This window comes from Pseudopodoces humilis, chromosome 3 (assembly GCF_049639895.1).
Source record: "Pseudopodoces humilis isolate 2021_Gansu_Grassland_sample_001 chromosome 3, ASM4963989v1, whole genome shotgun sequence".
In the NCBI taxonomy this organism is placed as follows: Eukaryota; Metazoa; Chordata; class Aves; order Passeriformes; family Paridae; genus Pseudopodoces; species Pseudopodoces humilis.
Genome location: NC_142202.1, coordinates 113,894,226 through 113,911,507, shown reverse-complemented (window position 1 = coordinate 113,911,507; position 17,282 = coordinate 113,894,226). Strand labels below are relative to the sequence as shown.

The following is a 17,282-nucleotide window of genomic DNA, read 5'->3' as shown; positions in this document are numbered from 1 at the left end:
GCCAAAGCTTCTCCGGGAATTCCAACTCCCGGGAAATTCCTGCCGGAGCCACCCCCAAATTCCCGGAATTGCCGGCAGCCGCCTCCCGGAGAAGATTCCCGCTGGGAATTCCTGTGGAGCGATGGATGCATCCTGCTCCGGCCGGGAGCTGCTCCAAAGGCAGCGGGAGCGTGGATTTGGGCTTGCCAAATCCCGGGAATGCGGCTGACGGAAAAGCGGGATGGGAGCGGCCAGGAAGGATCCTGGGGAGGGTCAGGGAATGCCAGAGGCTGGAAGGGCTTCGGGAAAATCCCAGCAGGAAAAATCCCGCTGTCGGAGGAGGGGGATGGGCAGGGCCTTCCCAGGAATGCGCCCAGGAATTCCAAGGGGAGATTCCCGGGTGGTTTGGGATGGGATCCGTGGATCTTCAATCCCTTCCCGTTCCAACCCCGCCATCCCAGGGTGATCCCGCCTTTCCTTGGGAGCTCCCAGGGATTCTCTGGGAATTCCAGCCCAGCCGGGGATTCCTTCCCAAGATCCTGAGATCCCAAAATCCCGACCCTGGGGCAGTGGGAGCCGTTCCCTGTCCCAGAATTCCGGGCCCTTTTCCCAAATCCCTCTCCGGCTCTCCTGGATTGGATCCAGCCCCATCCCGACTCCTTTCTGGGAAGGAATTTTGGGATCCAGGGGCCTCGCTGGGAACTGGGGACTCCAGGAAGGGTCTCCCTTCCCTTTTCCATCCCTGAATTCCATAAAAGTCCCTCGGGATGGATCCTGAGTGTCCTGGATCCCAGAATCCCAGAATGGTTTGGGATGGGATCCAGGGATTTTAAATCCCATCCCATTCCAATCCCAATCCTGGGGATTCAGGATTCCCAATTCCTTGGTCACCACCAGGGATCCAGGGATTCTCCGGGAATTCCTTCCCAAGCTCCCAGCCCCAGCCCCCCTTTCCCAGTGGGAAGCCATTCCCTGGCTCCTGGCCCTGCGGCCCTTTCCCAAATCCCAGCTCTCCCGGAGCCCCTGGAGCCTCGGGAAGCGGCTCCCAGCATTCCCGGGATCCTTCCCTGATCCGGCCGCACATTCCCGGCTCTCCCAGCCCCGGGAGCGGCTCCGTGGCATTCCCTGGATGCGCTCCAGCAGCTCCACACCCTCAATTCCCGATAAGTTGGAAGCGTGGGATGTTCCCAGGCGCCCCCGAGCTGTTTTGGGAGGGAGCTCAGCATTCCCAAGGAAACGTTGGAAAAACAACCTTGAGCCGTGGAAGGGGGAGGAGCTCCGGGAGATAATTTTCCCTCTCCGAATTCCAGGGTTTGGGAAAGAAAAACCTTCCCGGGGAAAGCTTTCCATGGGATTTTAGGAATATTTTTTCCCCCCAAAGTAAATGTGAGACATCCCAAAAGTTATCCCAACAAACCCGGAATTCCGAAGGGAGGAGGAGCGGGAATTCCCTGTGCCCACCGCAGGTGGGAAAGGAGAACGCTCGGAAGCCAGAACCGGGATTTAGGGAGGGAATTCCAAGCTGGGAGAGCCTGGAATTAAACTGATGGTGGATTAATTTCATTAATTGGATTTAATTTGATTTAATTGGATTTAATTGGATTTAATTGGATTTAATTGGATTTAATTTGATTGCTGCCCGAGGTGGGATTTTGGGAATTCACCCCTGGATCCTCTGAAAAAGGGGAAAAAAAAACCTCTTGGCCCTGCCGGGATTTAATCCCAGTTTTTTTTATTTATTTTTTTAAAAATCCTGAGGAATCCAGATCCAAAAAATCCGGGATTTTCCCTGGGTTTTCCCTAAATTCCGGGCTTGTTGTTTGTATTTTTCCCGGCTGGGAATTCCAGTACCTGGAGAAGAAGCTGCGGCAGATGAAGGGGATGTTCCACCTGAACCAGGTGAAGCTGGAATACAACCTGGACGTGCTCCGGCAGCTGGATCTGGAAAATTCCACGCTCCGATCCCTGCAGAAGCGGAAAATCACCCGGTAAAACCCATCCCGGGAATCTCCTCCCCGTTCCCAGGGGTTCTCCGGGCATTCCCAAGTCCCGGATTTCCGTCCCAAATCCGTCCCAGGTTCCAGACGTGCCTCAGCCTCCTGAGGGAGAGGATGGCCCGGCAGGAGGAGAAATTCCAGGAGGAAAAGCGGAGCCTGGAATGGGAGCTGCAGCGGATCACGGGGCAGTTCCAGGAGACGCGGAGCCGGATGAGGTGGGAATCACATCCCGCAGGTCCTCCGGAGCGCCGGGAATCCGGGAATCATGGAATCCCTTCGGGGATCCTCAATCCGGGAATCACGGAATCCCTTTGGGGATCCTCCAGGGCAGGAATCTGGGAATCACGGAATCCTCTTAGGGATCCTCCAGGGCAGGAACCAGGAAATCATGGAATCATGGGATCCCTTCAGGGATCCTCCAGAGCACCGGGAATCCGGGAATCCCTCCGGGGATCCTCAATCCAGGAATCACGGAATCCCTTCGGGGATCCTCTGGAGCAGAAATCTGGGAATCACGGAATCCTCTTAGGGATCCTCTGGAGTGGGAATCTGGGAATCACAGAATCCCTCCGGGGATCCTCAATCCGGGAATCACGGAATCCCTTTGGGGATCCTCCGGAGCAGGAACCAGGAAATCATGGAATCACAGGATCCCTTCAGGGATCCTCCAGGGTGGGAATCTGGGAATCACAGAATCCCTTCAGGGATCCTCAATCCAGGAATCCGGGAATCCCTTTGGGGATCCTCCAGAGTGAGCGCCGGGAATCCGGGAATCACGGAATCCCTTTGGGGATCCTTCAGAGCAGAATCCGGGAATCACGGAATCCCTTCGGGGATCCTCCGGGGCGGGAATCTGAGAATCCCTTCAGGGATCCTCCGGAGTGCCAAGAATCCGGGAATCACGGGATCCCTTTGGAGAGCCTCAATCCGGGAATCACAGGATCCCTTCAGGGATCCTCTGGAGTGCCAAGAATCCGGGAATCACGGGATCCCTTTGGAGAGCCTCAATCCGGGAATCACAGGATCCCTTCAGGGATCCTCTGGAGTGCCAGGAATCCGGGAATCACGGAATCCCTTTGGAGATCCTTAATCCAGGAATCACGGAATCCCTTTGGGGATCCTCCAGAGCACCGGGAATCCGGGAATCCCTCCGGGGATCCTCAATTCGGGAATCTGGTAATCCCTTTGGGGGATCCTCCAGGGCAGGAACCCGAGAATCATGGAATCTCTTTGAGGATCCTCTGGAGTGGGAATCTGGTAATCCCTTTGGGGATCCTCAATCCAGGAATCCGGGAATCCCTCCGGGGATCCTCAACTCGGGAATCTGGTAATCCCTTTGGGGATCCTCAATCCAGGAATCCGGGAATCCCTCCGGGGATCCTCAGCTCGGGAATCTGGTAATCCCTTTGGGGATCCTCCAGGGCAGGAATCACGGAATCCCTCTGGGGATCCTCTGGAGCGCCGGGAATCCAGGAATCATGGAATCCCTTTGGGGATCCTATGGATCACTGGGAACCACGGAATCCCTTTGGGGATCCTGTGGAGTGCTGGGAATCATGGAATCCCTTTGGGAATCCTCCAGGGCAGAATTGGGGAATCATGGAATCCGTTTGAGGATCCTCCAGGGCAGAACTGGGGAATCATGGAATCCGTTTGAGGATCCTCTGGAGCACCGGGAATCCCTTCGGGGATCCTCCAGGGTGGGAATCCGGGAATCACGGAATCCCTTCGGGGATCCTCAACCCAGGAATCGGAGCACCAGGAATCCAGGAATCACAGAATCCCTCTGGGGATCCTCTGGAGCGCCGGGAATCCGGGAATCATGGAATCCGTCTTGGGATCCTCAATCCGGGAATCACGGAATCCCTGCGGGGATCCTCCGGAGCGCCGGGAATCCCGGGGGATCCCTTTGGGACCGTTTTTTTTCCGCAGGCAGCTGGCGCAGAGCAGCGCCGAGAGGTTCCGGCAGGTTTGGATCGTCAACGAGGAGGAGGCCAAGGCGCTGATCCGGGAAGCGCTGGATGCCGCCCGGATCATCCACGTCCAGCAGCTGGGAATTCCCTGGGAAGAGCCGCCCCTGGGATTCCTGGAGAACGTGGGACCCCTGGGAGGCCGCCGGGAAAAGCGGGACGCCCTGCAGGTGGCCACGGAACTGCTGGAAGGTTGGGAAAATCCCCCCCCCAAAAAATTCCTCGGGATTTACCTCCCCGTGTCCCAAGCCATCCTTGGGAATTCCGGGTGGGATTTTCCAGCCTCGTTCCGGAATTTTCCAGGGATCCAAAGGGATTTTTTGGTTTTTTTTTTTGTTTTTTTTTGTCTGCTCCCCGTTGGTTTCCAGGGATCAAATCCGGGAAAAGGGAGCGGGAAGGAAGGAGGAGCAGGAAGAAAGGCGGAGAGGGGAGGAAGGAAAAGCAGGAAAACTCGGAGCAAAGAGTCACGAGCCAGCCCAACATTCCCAGGAAAACCCTCCGGAAAATGCTGGAGCTCCTGAGCGAGGAGTCGGTGAGCTCGGGATCCGGGAGCCAGCCCCATCCGGGTTTTTTTTTTTTTTTGGGAATCCCTTTTTTTTTTGGGAATCAGGGCTGGGAATGCTGAGTGCGGCTCTTCCCGGCTTTTTATTTTTTTCTCCCAAGGAATTCCTGTTGGAAAACAAACTCCTGAGGCCCCTGCGGGAGGTGGTGGGACACAGGAACAGCGTCCAGCAGCTCCGATCCCTCCTGGAGGTGAGCTGGGATCGGATCTCCCGGGATCTCAGCACCGGGAATGCGCAGCCGGATCAGGGAAGGATCCCGGGAATGCTGGGAGCCGCTTCCCGAGGCTCCAGGGGCTCCGGGAGAGCTGGGATTTGGGAAAGGGCCTCAGGGCCAGGAGCCAGGGAATGGCTTCCCACTGGGAAAGGGGAGCTGGGGCTGGGAGCTTGGGAAGGAATTCCCGGAGAATCCCTGGGATGAATTCCCGAGGAAAGGCTGGAGCAGCCTGGGATGGGAATGGGATGGGATTGAAGATCCCTGGATCCCATCCCAAACCATTCCAGGATTCTGGGATCGAGGACACTCAGGATCCATCCCAAGGGATTTTTATGGAATTCAGGGATGGGAAAGGGAAGGGAGACCCTTCCTGGAGTCCCGAGATTCCCAGGGAATTCCCAAAATTCCTTCTCCAGGAGAAGTCGGGATGGGGCTGGATCCAATCCAGGAGAGCCGGAGAGGGATCTGGGAAAAGGGCCCGGAATTCTGGGACAGGGAACGGCTCCCACTGCCCCAGGGTCGGGATTTTGGGATCTCAGGATCTCGGGAAGGAATCCCCGGCTGGGCTGGAATTCCCAGGGAATCCCCGGATCCCTGGGAATATCCAAGTTTCGGGATCACGGGCGGTGTCCCTGCTGAGCGTTGAGGTCCCTTCCCACCCAGAACATTCCACGATTCCCAGATTCCCGGCTCCGGATCCATCCCGACGGTCTCAGCACCTCCAGGACTCCTCCAGCCCATTCCCAGACTTTCCCATCCATGGATATTCCCGGCTCTCCCGCCCTCCCTCCCTTATCCCGCATTTCCAGAGGGGCTCCCTCCGCTCCCGGAAAATTCCTGACGGAATTCCCGCTTTTCCAGACCCTCCGGATCGAGGACGAGGATGACCTGCGCAAACTCCTGGATTATTTCCTGGATTTCGATTCCCAGAAAGCCACCAAAAGCCAGGTGGGATCAGCAGCCCGGGAAAATCCCAGGAATCCCGGGGAAAGCATCCCGGGAATTCCCGGGAGGAGGATTTTTTCCCATGGGAAAATTCCGAATCCGGCTTTTCTCCCTCCAGGACATCCCGGGAGGGGAAGATCCCACGGATCCGGCTCAGGAGCGAGGGAATGTCGGATCCCATTCCCGGAGGGATGAGCTCCGATCCCCCGGGAATTCCATTCCTGGCCTGTCCATCCGAGCGGACGATATCCTGGGAATCCTGAAGGAATTCCTGCGGGATTTCGCCAAGCTGAGGTGGGAATGGGGACGGAGAGGGGCTGGGGGCACCGGGATGGAGCCAAAGCCGGATCCTGGGAACGTCCTGGGAATTCCTGGATTGAGGAAAAGGAGCTTCCCAACTTTCCCTGCTCCGCCAGGGATGGATCCGGAGATTCCCGAGGCTGGGAGATTATCCAGGAGCCGGGAACAGGGAGGGAAAGCCGGAGTTTGTTCTCCATCCCAGGGATTTCCTCCCTGTTCCCAAGGATTTCTTCTCTATTCCCAAAGATTTCTTCTCTATTCCCAAAGATTTCTTCTCTATTCCCAAGGATTTGTTCTCCATCCCAAAATTTCTTCTCCATCCCAGGAATTTCCTCTCCATCCCAGGAATTTCTTCTCCATCCCAAGGATTTGCTCTCTATTCCCAAAGATTTGTCCTCTATTCCCAAGGATTTCCTCCCCATCCCAGGAATTTCCTCCCCATCCCAGGAATTTCCCCCCCATCCCAAGGATTCCTTTCCCGCCCCCAGGGATGAAGGCCCCCCCAGGGAGATCCAGGACGTCCGGGACAATTCCAAGGACGGGGAATACTGGGAATCCCTGAGCGCCGTCATTCCCGAGCCGACGCTCAAACTTTGGGATGCGCTGGGCGCCGCGCTCCGGGAATACCAGTGAGTGCCCGGGGGCGATCCCGGCGGGAAAATTCCACCTTTTCCCGGGATTTTCCCGCCTTATCCCAGTTTTTTTTTTTGTTTTGTTTTTCCCAGCAAAGTGCTGACCCGGAGATCCGAGCTCTTTTCCGAGGCCGCCGCCCTGCAGCGGCAGAACTCGGAGCTGGGAATTCTGCTGGAGGAATATCTGGGATCCGCGGAAGGCCGGTGAGGACACCGGGAAGAATATTCCGGATATCCCGGATGGGAACGGGGCGTGGGTTTCCCTGGATCTGATTCCCGGCCGGGGTTAATAAAGCATTCCCAAAGCCGGATCCGGGTGCGGAGGAGTTTGGGAATGGGGAGAACATCCGGGTGTCCCAAAGATCCAGGGAATTCTTGGAGTTCTGGGAAGGGCCACGAAACTTTGGGATGGATCGTCAGATTCCGGGATGGAAGCGTGAATCCCATCCCAAATTCCCACAAAATTCCCACAAAATTCCTGCAAGACTCCCACAAAATTCCTATAAAATTCCCACAAAATTCCCTCAAGACTCCCACACAATTCTCACAAAATTCCTATAAAATTACCACAAAATTCCCATAAAATTCCCACACAATTCCCATAAAATTCCCACTCAATTCCCACTCAATTCCCACTGAATTCCCACAAAATTCCCACAAGACTCCCACAAAATTCCCACAAAATTCCCACACAATTCCCACACAATTCCCACAAAATTCCCACACAATTCCCACAAAATCCCCCCACAATTCCCCACAGAATTCCCACAATTCCAGGCCGGGATGGCTCCGGAGGCCGAAGGTTTTTTTTCCATCAGGGATTTTTCCCACCCCCGCGCTGTTCCCGGCAGTCCGAGCTCCTCATTCCCACTTTTATCTTTAACCTTGGATTCCCGGCCTTTGGAAAACACAGCTCCAACCGTTTGGAATTCCACAGGGGGAAAAAAAACAACAGCCAAAACCACCTCTATTACCATTATTATTATTATTATTATTATTATTATTATTATTACTATTATTTTATTTTATTTTTATTTTTATTTTATTTTTATTATTATTTTATTTTTATTATTATTTTATTTTTATTTCTATTTCTATTTTTATTTATTTTTCTATTTCTATTTCTATTTTTTATTTCTATTTCTATTTTTATTTTTAATTTTATTTTTATTTTTTATTATTTTAATTTTAATTTCTATTTCTATTTCTATTTTTTCTTTTTATTTTTATTTTTATTTTTTTTTTTTTTTTTTTTTATTTTTTTTTTTTTTACTTTTATTTTTAATTTTAATTTTTTAAATTTTAATTTTAATTTTTATTTTTTATTATTTTATTTTTACTTTTAATTTTATTTTTTATTTCTATTTTTATGTTTATTTCTACTTTTATTTTTAATTTTATTTTTAATTTTAATTTTATTTTTAATTTTAATTTCTATTTCTATTTTTTATTTTTATTTTTTATTTTTTTATTTTTTAATTTTTTTACTTTTATTTTTAATTTTAATTTTTTAAATTTTAATTTTAATTTTTATTTTTTATTATTTTATTTTTACTTTTAATTTAATTTTTTTATTTCTATTTTTATGTTTATTTCTACTTTTATTTTTAATTTTATTTTTAATTTTATTTTTAATTTTAATTTTATTTTTAATTTTATTTCCATTTCTATTTTTATTTTTTTCCCTGTTGTTTGTTTTCCCTGGGATAATTTTTTGGATTTCTCCCGCTTCCCACGCCGGGATTTTTGGGAGGGGGGATGGGAACACCGCGAGATTCCCGGGATGTCGGAGCGGCTGGAAAAGCGGGAAAAGCGGCTGGAAAAGCGGGAAAAGCGGCTGGAAAAGCGGCTGGAAAAGCGGGAAAAGCGGCTGGAAAAGCGGCTGGAAAAGCGGGAAGGGGCGCAAGGCCAGGTGTGGAAACCCCAGCGTGGGGGGAGGGGATCATCGGGAACCTCATTCCCGAAAAAAAACGGGATTTTGGGATGGCTGAACCCGCCAAAACCGGGGGCGGGGAGGGGGCGGGGCCGGGAATGGCGGGAGAGGCGGGGCCGGGAACGGGAACCGCCCCCAGGAGCGGCTTCATCCCGGGCCGGGCTCCGGGAACACCGGGAGAACACCGGGAACAGCAACAGCGGGAAGAACGACACCGGGAATACCGGGAAAAAGCTTCGGGAAGAACACCGGGATTACCGGGAAGAACACCGGGAAGAACCGCGGGAAGAGGCTCCGGGAAGAACACCGGGAAGAGCACCGGGAAGAAGAACACCGGGAACAGCACCGGGAATACCGGGAAGAGCACCGGGAATACCGGGAACAGCACCGGGAATACCGGGAACAGCACCGGGAATACCGGGAATACCGGGAACAGCACCGGGAATACCGGGAAGAGCAGCACCGGGATGTGGCAGGAGGGCGAGCGGAGCCCCGCGCGGCGGCCGCCGCGGAGGAGGGAGCGCTGCCGGCGGTGCCAGGTCCGCTCCGCCAGGTGAGGGGAACCACCGGGAGCCGGCACCGGAACCGGTACCGGTACCGGGAAGGGCCGGGAGACACCGGGAGAGGACCCGGGGTGGGGGAGAGGGGTCGGGTACCGGGACTGGGGTCATCGGGTACCGGGATTGGGCGCTGGGACTGGGGGACAGGACCGGACACCGGGATTGGGGAGCCGGGACAGGGACTGGGGGACCGGGACCGGGATTGAGGGACCGGAACCGGGACCGGGATTGGGGGATCGGGACCGGGATTGGGGAACCGGGACCGGGTACCGGGATTGGGGAACCGGGACCGGGATTGGAGGATCGGGTACCGGGATTGGGGGACTGGGACCGGGACTGGGGGACAGGACCGGGATTGGGGGACCGGGACCGGGTACCGGGATTGGAGAGCAGGGACATGGACTGGGGGACCGGGTACCGGTTTTGGTGGACAGGGTACCGGGACTGGGGGATCGGGACCAGGTGCCGGGTTTGGGGGACCGGGACCAGATACCGGGATTGCGGGACCGGTACCGGGTACCGGAGCCGCCCCAGGGTTGGGGGTCCCGGCGCGGGAGCGGCCCCGGGACTGGGGGTCCGGAGCCCCGGGGCTGCCCCGGTTCGGGGGGCACCGGTCCGGGAACGGCAGCGGGACCGGGTTTGGGGAACCGGGGCTGGCCCGGGGGGGAAAAGAGGGGTCCCGAACCGGGCACCGGAGCAACCCCGAATTCGGGGGAACCGAGACCTGGGGATCCCGAACCGGGCACGGAGCATCCCCAAATTCGGGGGTAACGGGACCTGAGGACCCAGAACCGGGCACCGGAGCAACCCCGAATTCGGGGACAAGGAGACAGGGAGATCCCGAACCGGGCACGGAGCATCCCCGCATTCGGGGGTACCGGGACCGGGAGATCCCGAACCGGGCACAGAACATCCCCGAATTCGGGGGTACCAGGACCGGGAGATCCCGAACCGGTCACAGAAGCATCCCCGAATTCGGGGGGACCGGGACCTGGGGATCCCGAACCGGGCACAGAACATCCCCGAATTCGGGAGTACCGGGACCGGGAGATCCCGAACCGGGCACAGAACATCCCCGAATTCGGGAGTACCGGGACCTGGGGATCCCGAACCGGGCACAGAACATCTCCGAATTCGGGGGTACCGGGACCGGGAGATCCCGAACCGGGCACAGAACATCCCCGAATTCGGGAGTACCGGGACCGGGAGATCCCGAACCGGGCACAGAACATCCCCGAATTCGGGAGTACCGGGACCGGGAGATCCCGAACCGGGCACAGAACATCCCCGAATTCGGGGGTACCGGGACCGGGAGATCCCGAACCGGGCACAGAACATCCCCGAATTCGGGGGTACCGGGACCTGCGGACCCAGCCCCGAGCCCCGGGGCCGCTCCGGTGCTGTCCGCTCTCTCGGTACCGGGCCGGGGCTGGGCTGGGGGGGGGTCCCGGGCGGTTTTGTGGCCGCTGCCCGGAGCCCCCCCGGCCGCGGCCCCGGGGCGGCGTCACCGGGCGGGGGGGAACGGGCGCGGCTGAGTCACGGGCAGGAAACCGAGCGCGGTTGCATCAGAAGCGGCAGAGCTGGAAAATCCCGTCCCATCCCCGTCCCGCAGCGCGCAGGAAGGAGCGGAAATCATGGAAAAACCCGGCTCCAGCGGCTCCAGCGGCTCCAGCGGCTCCAGGAGCTCCAGCAGCAGCTCCAGACCCAAGCTGAAGGAGGAACTGCTGTGCCCCATCTGCTACGAGCCTTTCCGGGAAGCCGTCACCCTTTCCTGCGGCCACAACTTCTGCAAGGGCTGCGTCAGCAAATCCTGGGAAAACCGGCGCCACGCCTGCCCCGTCTGCAAGGAAAACTCCTCGCTGGAAGATCTCCGCCTCAACTACACCCTCAACAACCTGGTGGAGCTGATCCTCAAGGAGGAAGGGCAGCGGCAGAGCCCGGGCGCCGCTCCCTGCCCCATCCATGGGGAGGATCCCAAGTTTTTTTGCCTGGAAGACAAGGAGCTGGCGTGTTTCGCCTGCCAGAATTCCAAGCAGCACCAGGGGCACAAGATGAGGCCGGTGCGGGAAGCGGCGGCGGATTTCAGGGTGAGGGAGGTGCGGGGAAATGGGGGTGGGTCCGGGGATGGATCCGGGGATGGATCTATGGATGGATCTATGGATGAATCCAGGGATGGATCTGGGGATGGATCCGGGGATGGATCCAGGGATGGATCCGGGGATGGATCTGTGGATGGATCTATGGATGAATCCAGGGATGGATCCATGGATGGATCTGGGGATGGATCCGGGGATGGATCTGGGGATGGATCCGGGGATGGATCTGGGGATGGATCCAGGGATGGATCCGGGCATGGATCTGGGGATGGATCTATGGATGAATCCAGGGATGGATCCATGGATGGATCTGGGGATGGATCCGGGGATGGATCTGGGGATGGATCCGGGGATGGATCTATGGATGAATCCAGGGATGGATCTGTGGATGGATCTGGGGATGGATCCGGGGATGGATCTGGGGATGGATCTGTGGATGGATCTATGGATGAATCCAGGGATGGATCTGTGGATGGATCTAGGGATGGATCCGGGGATGGATCCGGGGATGGATCTGGGGATGGATCCAGGGATAGATCCATGGATAGATCTATGGATGGATCCATGGATCCGTGGATGGATCCAGGGATGGATCCGTGGATCCGGGGATGGATCCGGGGATGGATCCATGGATCCATGGATGGATCCAGGGATGGATCCGTGGATCCGTGGATGGATCCGGGGATGGATCTGGGAATGGATGCATGGATGGATCCATGAATCCATGTATGGATCTGGGGATGGATCTGTGGATTTATCCATGGATTTGTCCATGGATGGATCTATGGATGGATCTATGGATGGATCTATGGATGGATGGATCCAGGGATGAATTCGGGGATCCATGGATGGATCTGGGGATGGATCTGTGCATGGATCCGTGGATGGATCCGTGGATGGATCCATGGACATCCCAAAAATCTGCGGACATCCCAGATTCTTCCAGGCTGGGATTTGGGATGAGACAGCCACGCTTCCCTGCGGGAATGTGGCGGCTGCTGGATGCTCTCCTGCCCTTTAATTATCCTGGATAATTATCCTGCGGGGGAAAAAACCAAAAACCCGGGATAACGACAATTCCCGGCTCGGCGCCCCGGATCCGGCCACGCTGGTTATTCCAGGGATATAAATTTGGGATTTGGGAGTTGCAGAATTCCAGCAGGAAGGAGGGACGGGATGTGGCTGGGGGAGGAGGAGACGGGAATCTGCCGGGAGCTGGGAATGGCGCCAGGACACGCTGGAAAACGGCCAGCGCCGCCCTGACTCATCCCGCTGGATTCCAAACGTGGCGGGAAAAGCTCGGCCGGTGGGAATGGGAGTGGGGAAAAAATGGGAAAATGGGAAAATGGGAAAATGGGAATGGGAATGGGAAAATGGGAATGGGAATGGGAATGGGAATGGGAATGGGAATGGGAATGGGAATAGGAATGGGAATAGGATCGGGAATGGGAATCGGGAAAAGGATCAGGAATGGAGCTGGGAGTGGGAAAATGGGAAAATGGGAATGGGAAAATGGGAATGGGAATGGGAAAATGGGAATGGGAATGGGAATCAGGAAAATGGGAAAGGGATTGGGAATGAAAATGGGAATGGGAATGGGAGAATGGGAATGGGAATAGGAACGGGAATGGGAATCAGGAAAAGGATCAGGAGTGGGGCTGGGAATGGGAAAATGGGAATAGGAATAGGAATAGGAATGGGAAAATGGGAATGGGAATGGGAATGGGAATGGGAAAATGAGAATGGGAATGGGAAAATGGGAATGGGAATAGGAATGGGAAAATGAGAATGGGAAAATGGGAATGAGGAAATGGGAATGGGAATGGGAATAGGATTGGGAATGGGAATCAGGAAAAGGATCAGGAATGGGGCTGGGAATGGGAAAATGGGAAAATGGGAATGGGAATGGGAAAATGGGAATAGGAATAGGATCGGGAATGGGAATCAGGAAAAGGATCAGGAGTGGGGCTGGGAATGGGAAAATGGGAATGGGAATGGGAAAGGGAAAATGGGAATGGGAAAATGGGAACGGGAATGGGAAAACGGGAATGGGAATGGGAAAATGGGAATGGGAATGGGAATGGGAATGGGAACGAGGCTCCCCACGGCACAGGGACAGGCAGGGATGGGATATCCCAAAAAACCACAGGGAGGAGGATTCCCTATGGAGCAAAGCTCCTCTCCCAGCTCGGATCCCGGCTGCCCGAGGGGAAGGGTTGGATGGAGCCGGGATCCGGCTCCGGGGGTGTTCATCCACACGGGAAAATCCCGGGAATGGGGGAATCCTGAGGGCGTCTCCTCCCCGCAGGCCAAGCTGGCGAACATGGAATCTTCCCTGCGGGATAAAGCCAAGGATTTCGGGAGCGTGCGCCGCTCCTACGAATCCATCTCCCGGCACAACGAGGTGTGTGATCCGCCCGGAGCTGGGAATGATCCCATCCCGGGAAAGGAGAGCGGTGGGGATTTGGGAAGTGGGGACGGGAATTTGGGAAGATCCCGGTGAGTGATCCCAGGGAACCGCTGAGCTCTGGGAAGGGGGAGTCCAGGAGAATTTGGGATCTCCAGAGGTGGGATTGATCCCAATCCCAATCCTGATCCTGCACGTGCACTGGGGTGGAGCCCTGATCCCATCCCGGGAAAGGCGAGCGGTGGGGATTTGGGAAGCTGGGATGGGAATTTAGGAATTGATTAATTATTGATCCTGATCCCGATTGGGAATGCAGCTGGAGTGAAGCCCCGATCCCATCCCAGGAAAGGAGAGGGGTGGGGATTTGGGAAGCAGGGACGGGAATTTGGGAATCCCCCAGTGATCCCAAGGAACCTCCGGAGCTGCCCGGCCGGGGACCCCGGGCAATTTGGGCACTCCGGGGAGGGGGTGGGGAAGTTCCAGCATTCCCAGCTGGAGCGAGGTGCCGCCATTCCCAGGCGGAATCGGCGCGGCTGGAGCGGCAGGTGAAGTGGGAATTCGAGAAGCTGCACAAATTCCTGCGGGATGAGGAGCAGGCGCTGCTGGCGCAGCTCCGGGAGGAGACGCGGCGGAAGCAGGATCTGATCCAGGGAAAGATGGAGCAGCTGCTGGAGGAGAGCCAGGCCCTGCTCAAGGAGGCCGGGCAGATCCAGACCGATCTCAAGGAAGACGACTACACATTCCTGAAGGTAATTCCCACTGGGAATTCTGCTCCGGGCCCGGAACCCCACCTCCCCCTCCTGATCCGTCGGCGGTCGGAATTCCGGCAGCTGGGATCTGATTCCCGGTGTCTTTTCTTTTCCAGACCCACAAGAACCGCAAGCGGAGGTAGGTCCCGATCCCGGGAATATCCGTGGGAATCTGGGAATGGCTGAGCCCTTCCCGAGGGCTGGATGGGCTCTCCTGGCTGGCTGGAATGTGATCCCAGCTCCAAGAAAATTCCAGCGTCTCCTCCGAGTCCGGGAGGTGCTGGATGTTCCCCCAGGTGCTCCGTGGGAAGCGGAATTTCCGGGTTTGTGGGAATCATCAAATCCCAGATTTTGCGGGAATCGAGGGAGGACGGTGTCGGGAATCTCCCGCTGGATTCGGGAGCCTCATCCTGATGGTTTCTCCACGGTCAATCCCTAGGATCGCCTGCACAGCCGAGGAGCCGGAAGCCGTTCCCTCGGGAATGCTCCTGGACGTGGCCAAGTACCTGGGATCGCTCCAGTACAAAGTGTGGAAGAAGATGTTGGCCACCATCACCGTGGGTGAGGAGCCGGGAACGTCCGGAGCGGGAATTCCCGAGGGTGGGAAGATGGGAGAAGCGGAGATGGGTTCTTCCCTAAAAAAGGGTGGGTTTTGGGGGTCTGGGAAAACGGGGAATGTGGAGCTGGGATGGGCCTGGATCGGGGGTTGGGGCTTTGGACACGGGAGGGAAACCTGGGAATGGCTGGTGTTTCCCAGGGGTGGTGTGGGTTAGGGAGGAATCCATGGATAGGGGTGGAATCCATGGATCCGTGGAGGGATGGATGGATGGATGGATGGATGGATCCATGGAATGGTGGATGGATTCATGGATGGACGGATGGATCCAGGGATGCATGGATCCATGGAGGGATGGATCCATGGAGGGATGGATCCATGGAGGGATGGATCCATGGAGGGATGGATCCATGGAGGGATGGATCCATGGATAGGGGTGAATGGACGGAGGGATGGATCCATGGATGAATGGATAGATGAATCCATGGATGGATGAATCCGTGGATGGATGGATCCATGGAATGTACCCATGGATGGATGGAGAGACGGATCCATGGATGGATCCATGGAAGGATCTATGGATTGATGGAGGGATGGATGGATGGAGAGACGGATCCATGGATGGATCCATGGAAGGATCTATGGATGGATGGATGATGGATGGATGATGGATGGATGATGGATGGATGATGGATGGATGGATGATGGATGATGGATGGATGATGGATGGATGGATGATGGATGGATGATGGATGATGGATGGATGATGGATGGATGATGGATGGATGATGGATGGATGGATGATGGATGGATGGATGATGGATGGATGGATGATGGATGGATGGATGGATGATGGATGGATGGATGATGGATGGATGATGGATGGATGATGGATGGATGATGGATGGATGGATGATGGATGGATGATGGATGGATGATGGATGATGGATGGATGGATGATGGATGGATGGATGATGGATGGATGGATGATGGATGGATGGATGATGGATGGATGATGGATGGATGGATGATGGATGGATGATGGATGGATGATGGATGATGGATGGATGATGGATGATGGATGATGGATGAATGGATGATGGATGATGGATGGATGATGGATGGATGATGGATGATGGATGGATGATGGATGATGGATGGATGATGGATGGATGGATGGATGATGGATGATTCATGGATGGATGGATGATGGATGGATGGATGATGGATGGATGATGGATGGATGGATGGATGATGGATGGATGATGGATGGATGATGGATGGATGATGGATGATGGATGGATGATGGATGGATGGATGGATGATGGATGGATGGATGATGGATGGATGATGGATGGATGGATGATGGATGGATGATGGATGGATGATGGATGGATGGATGATGGATGGATGATGGATGGATGGATGAAACCATGTGTAGATGGATGGATCCATGGAAGGATCTATGGATGGATGGAGGGATGGATCCATGGATGAATCCATGGATGGATGGATGGATCCATGGCTGGATCCATGGCTGGCTGAATGGATGAATCCATGGATGGACGGATCCATGGAATGGATCCATGGCTGGATCCACGGAGGGACGGCCGGATCCCCGCCCAGCTGCTTCCCATAAAACCTCCCCCTTTCCCGGCCAGTCCCGTTCAGCCTGGATCCCAACTCGGCCGCCGGCTGGCTCTCGGTGTCCGAGGACCTCTCCAGCGTCTCCAACCGTGGCTACACCCTCTCCGTGGAAAACCCGGAGCGCTTCACCTCCACCCCCTGCATCCTGGGATCCCGCGGCTTCTCCGAAGGCTTCCACACCTGGGAGGTGGACCTGGGCGGGCTGACCAACTGGAGGGTGGGCGTGTCCCGGCCCCACCACGGCTCCCACTGGGCGTTCCACCACGATTCCCGCTCCGGATTCTGGTACATCTACCACATTCCCGGGAAAGACGAGTGCCGGGCGTCCAACGCCGTGCGCTCGGAGGCGGCGCCGGGAAACATCCGGCGGATCCGGGTGGAGCTGGACTGCACCGAGGGGGAATTGTCCTTCTACGACGCCGAGCTCCGCAGCCACATCTACACATTCCATGAGAAATTCGGCGGCGTCGTCTTCCCGTATTTCTACGTGGGAGGGCCCCAGGGCGGCGCCAAGGCCAAGTCGCTCCGGATTTGCCCGCTCCAGGTCCACGTCCGGGAGGAAATCCCGGTTTAGGAGCCCCCCGCTTCCCTGTGGGGCTCTCCGGGTGCTCCTCCAGCTTTTCCAGGTGCTTTTCCGGGTGCTTTTCCCAAAAAGGGGCAAAAAACAACCAGGGATAAAAAGAATGTTTGTAACGCTTCGGGTTTTTATCGTTAATAAATATTAATAAACTCTC

The 17,282-nt window shown here is 55.5% G+C and overlaps 3 protein-coding genes across 3 annotated transcripts in view; 2 read left to right on the top strand and 1 right to left on the bottom strand.

Annotated features, from left to right (window-relative positions):
* Nucleotides 1–3,197, bottom strand: part of PTK2B (protein tyrosine kinase 2 beta) — a 68,810-nt gene extending 65,613 nt beyond the window's left edge. The window contains exons 1-2 of the mRNA XM_088052639.1: nt 3,108–3,197; nt 1,831–2,078 (exon numbers count right to left, since the gene is read on the bottom strand). Coding sequence (XP_087908765.1) covers nt 1,831–2,078; nt 3,108–3,197 — 338 coding nt within the window. The remainder of the gene's footprint in view (nt 1–1,830; nt 2,079–3,107) is intronic.
* Nucleotides 3,198–3,798: 601 nt separating this feature from the next.
* Nucleotides 3,799–6,808, top strand: DRC1 (dynein regulatory complex subunit 1). The gene is made up of 6 exons (XM_088052638.1): nt 3,799–4,116; nt 4,610–4,699; nt 5,585–5,671; nt 5,787–5,962; nt 6,457–6,597; nt 6,694–6,808. The coding sequence occupies exons 1-6, from the start codon at nt 3,799–3,801 to the stop codon at nt 6,806–6,808; spliced, it is 927 nt and encodes a 308-aa protein (XP_087908764.1).
* A 1,880-nt stretch (nt 6,809–8,688) lies between these two features.
* Nucleotides 8,689–17,282, top strand: TRIM35 (tripartite motif containing 35). Its single transcript, XM_014261552.2, has 7 exons — nt 8,689–9,086; nt 10,706–11,180; nt 13,498–13,593; nt 14,115–14,345; nt 14,462–14,484; nt 14,785–14,906; nt 16,563–17,282. The coding sequence occupies exons 1-7, from the start codon at nt 9,001–9,003 to the stop codon at nt 17,120–17,122; spliced, it is 1,593 nt and encodes a 530-aa protein (XP_014117027.2). The 5' UTR covers nt 8,689–9,000; the 3' UTR covers nt 17,123–17,282.

What these genes read in the sequence shown, in the direction of transcription:
- DRC1 (XM_088052638.1), top strand. Translation starts at nt 3,799, where the DNA reads ATGGAATCCGTCTTGGGATCCTCAATCCGGGAATCACGGAATCCCTGC. An exon ending in AAAAGCGGGACGCCCTGCAG is followed by an intron (nt 4,117 to 4,609) that starts GTGGCCACGGAA and finishes TTTTCTCCCAAG; the next exon opens with GAATTCCTGTTGGAAAACAA. An exon ending in AGCTCCGATCCCTCCTGGAG is followed by an intron (nt 4,700 to 5,584) that starts GTGAGCTGGGAT and finishes CCGCTTTTCCAG; the next exon opens with ACCCTCCGGATCGAGGACGA.
- TRIM35 (XM_014261552.2), top strand. Translation starts at nt 9,001, where the DNA reads ATGTGGCAGGAGGGCGAGCGGAGCCCCGCGCGGCGGCCGCCGCGGAGG. An exon ending in CCATCTCCCGGCACAACGAG is followed by an intron (nt 13,594 to 14,114) that starts GTGTGTGATCCG and finishes CGCCATTCCCAG; the next exon opens with GCGGAATCGGCGCGGCTGGA. An exon ending in GTTGGCCACCATCACCGTGG is followed by an intron (nt 14,907 to 16,562) that starts GTGAGGAGCCGG and finishes TTTCCCGGCCAG; the next exon opens with TCCCGTTCAGCCTGGATCCC.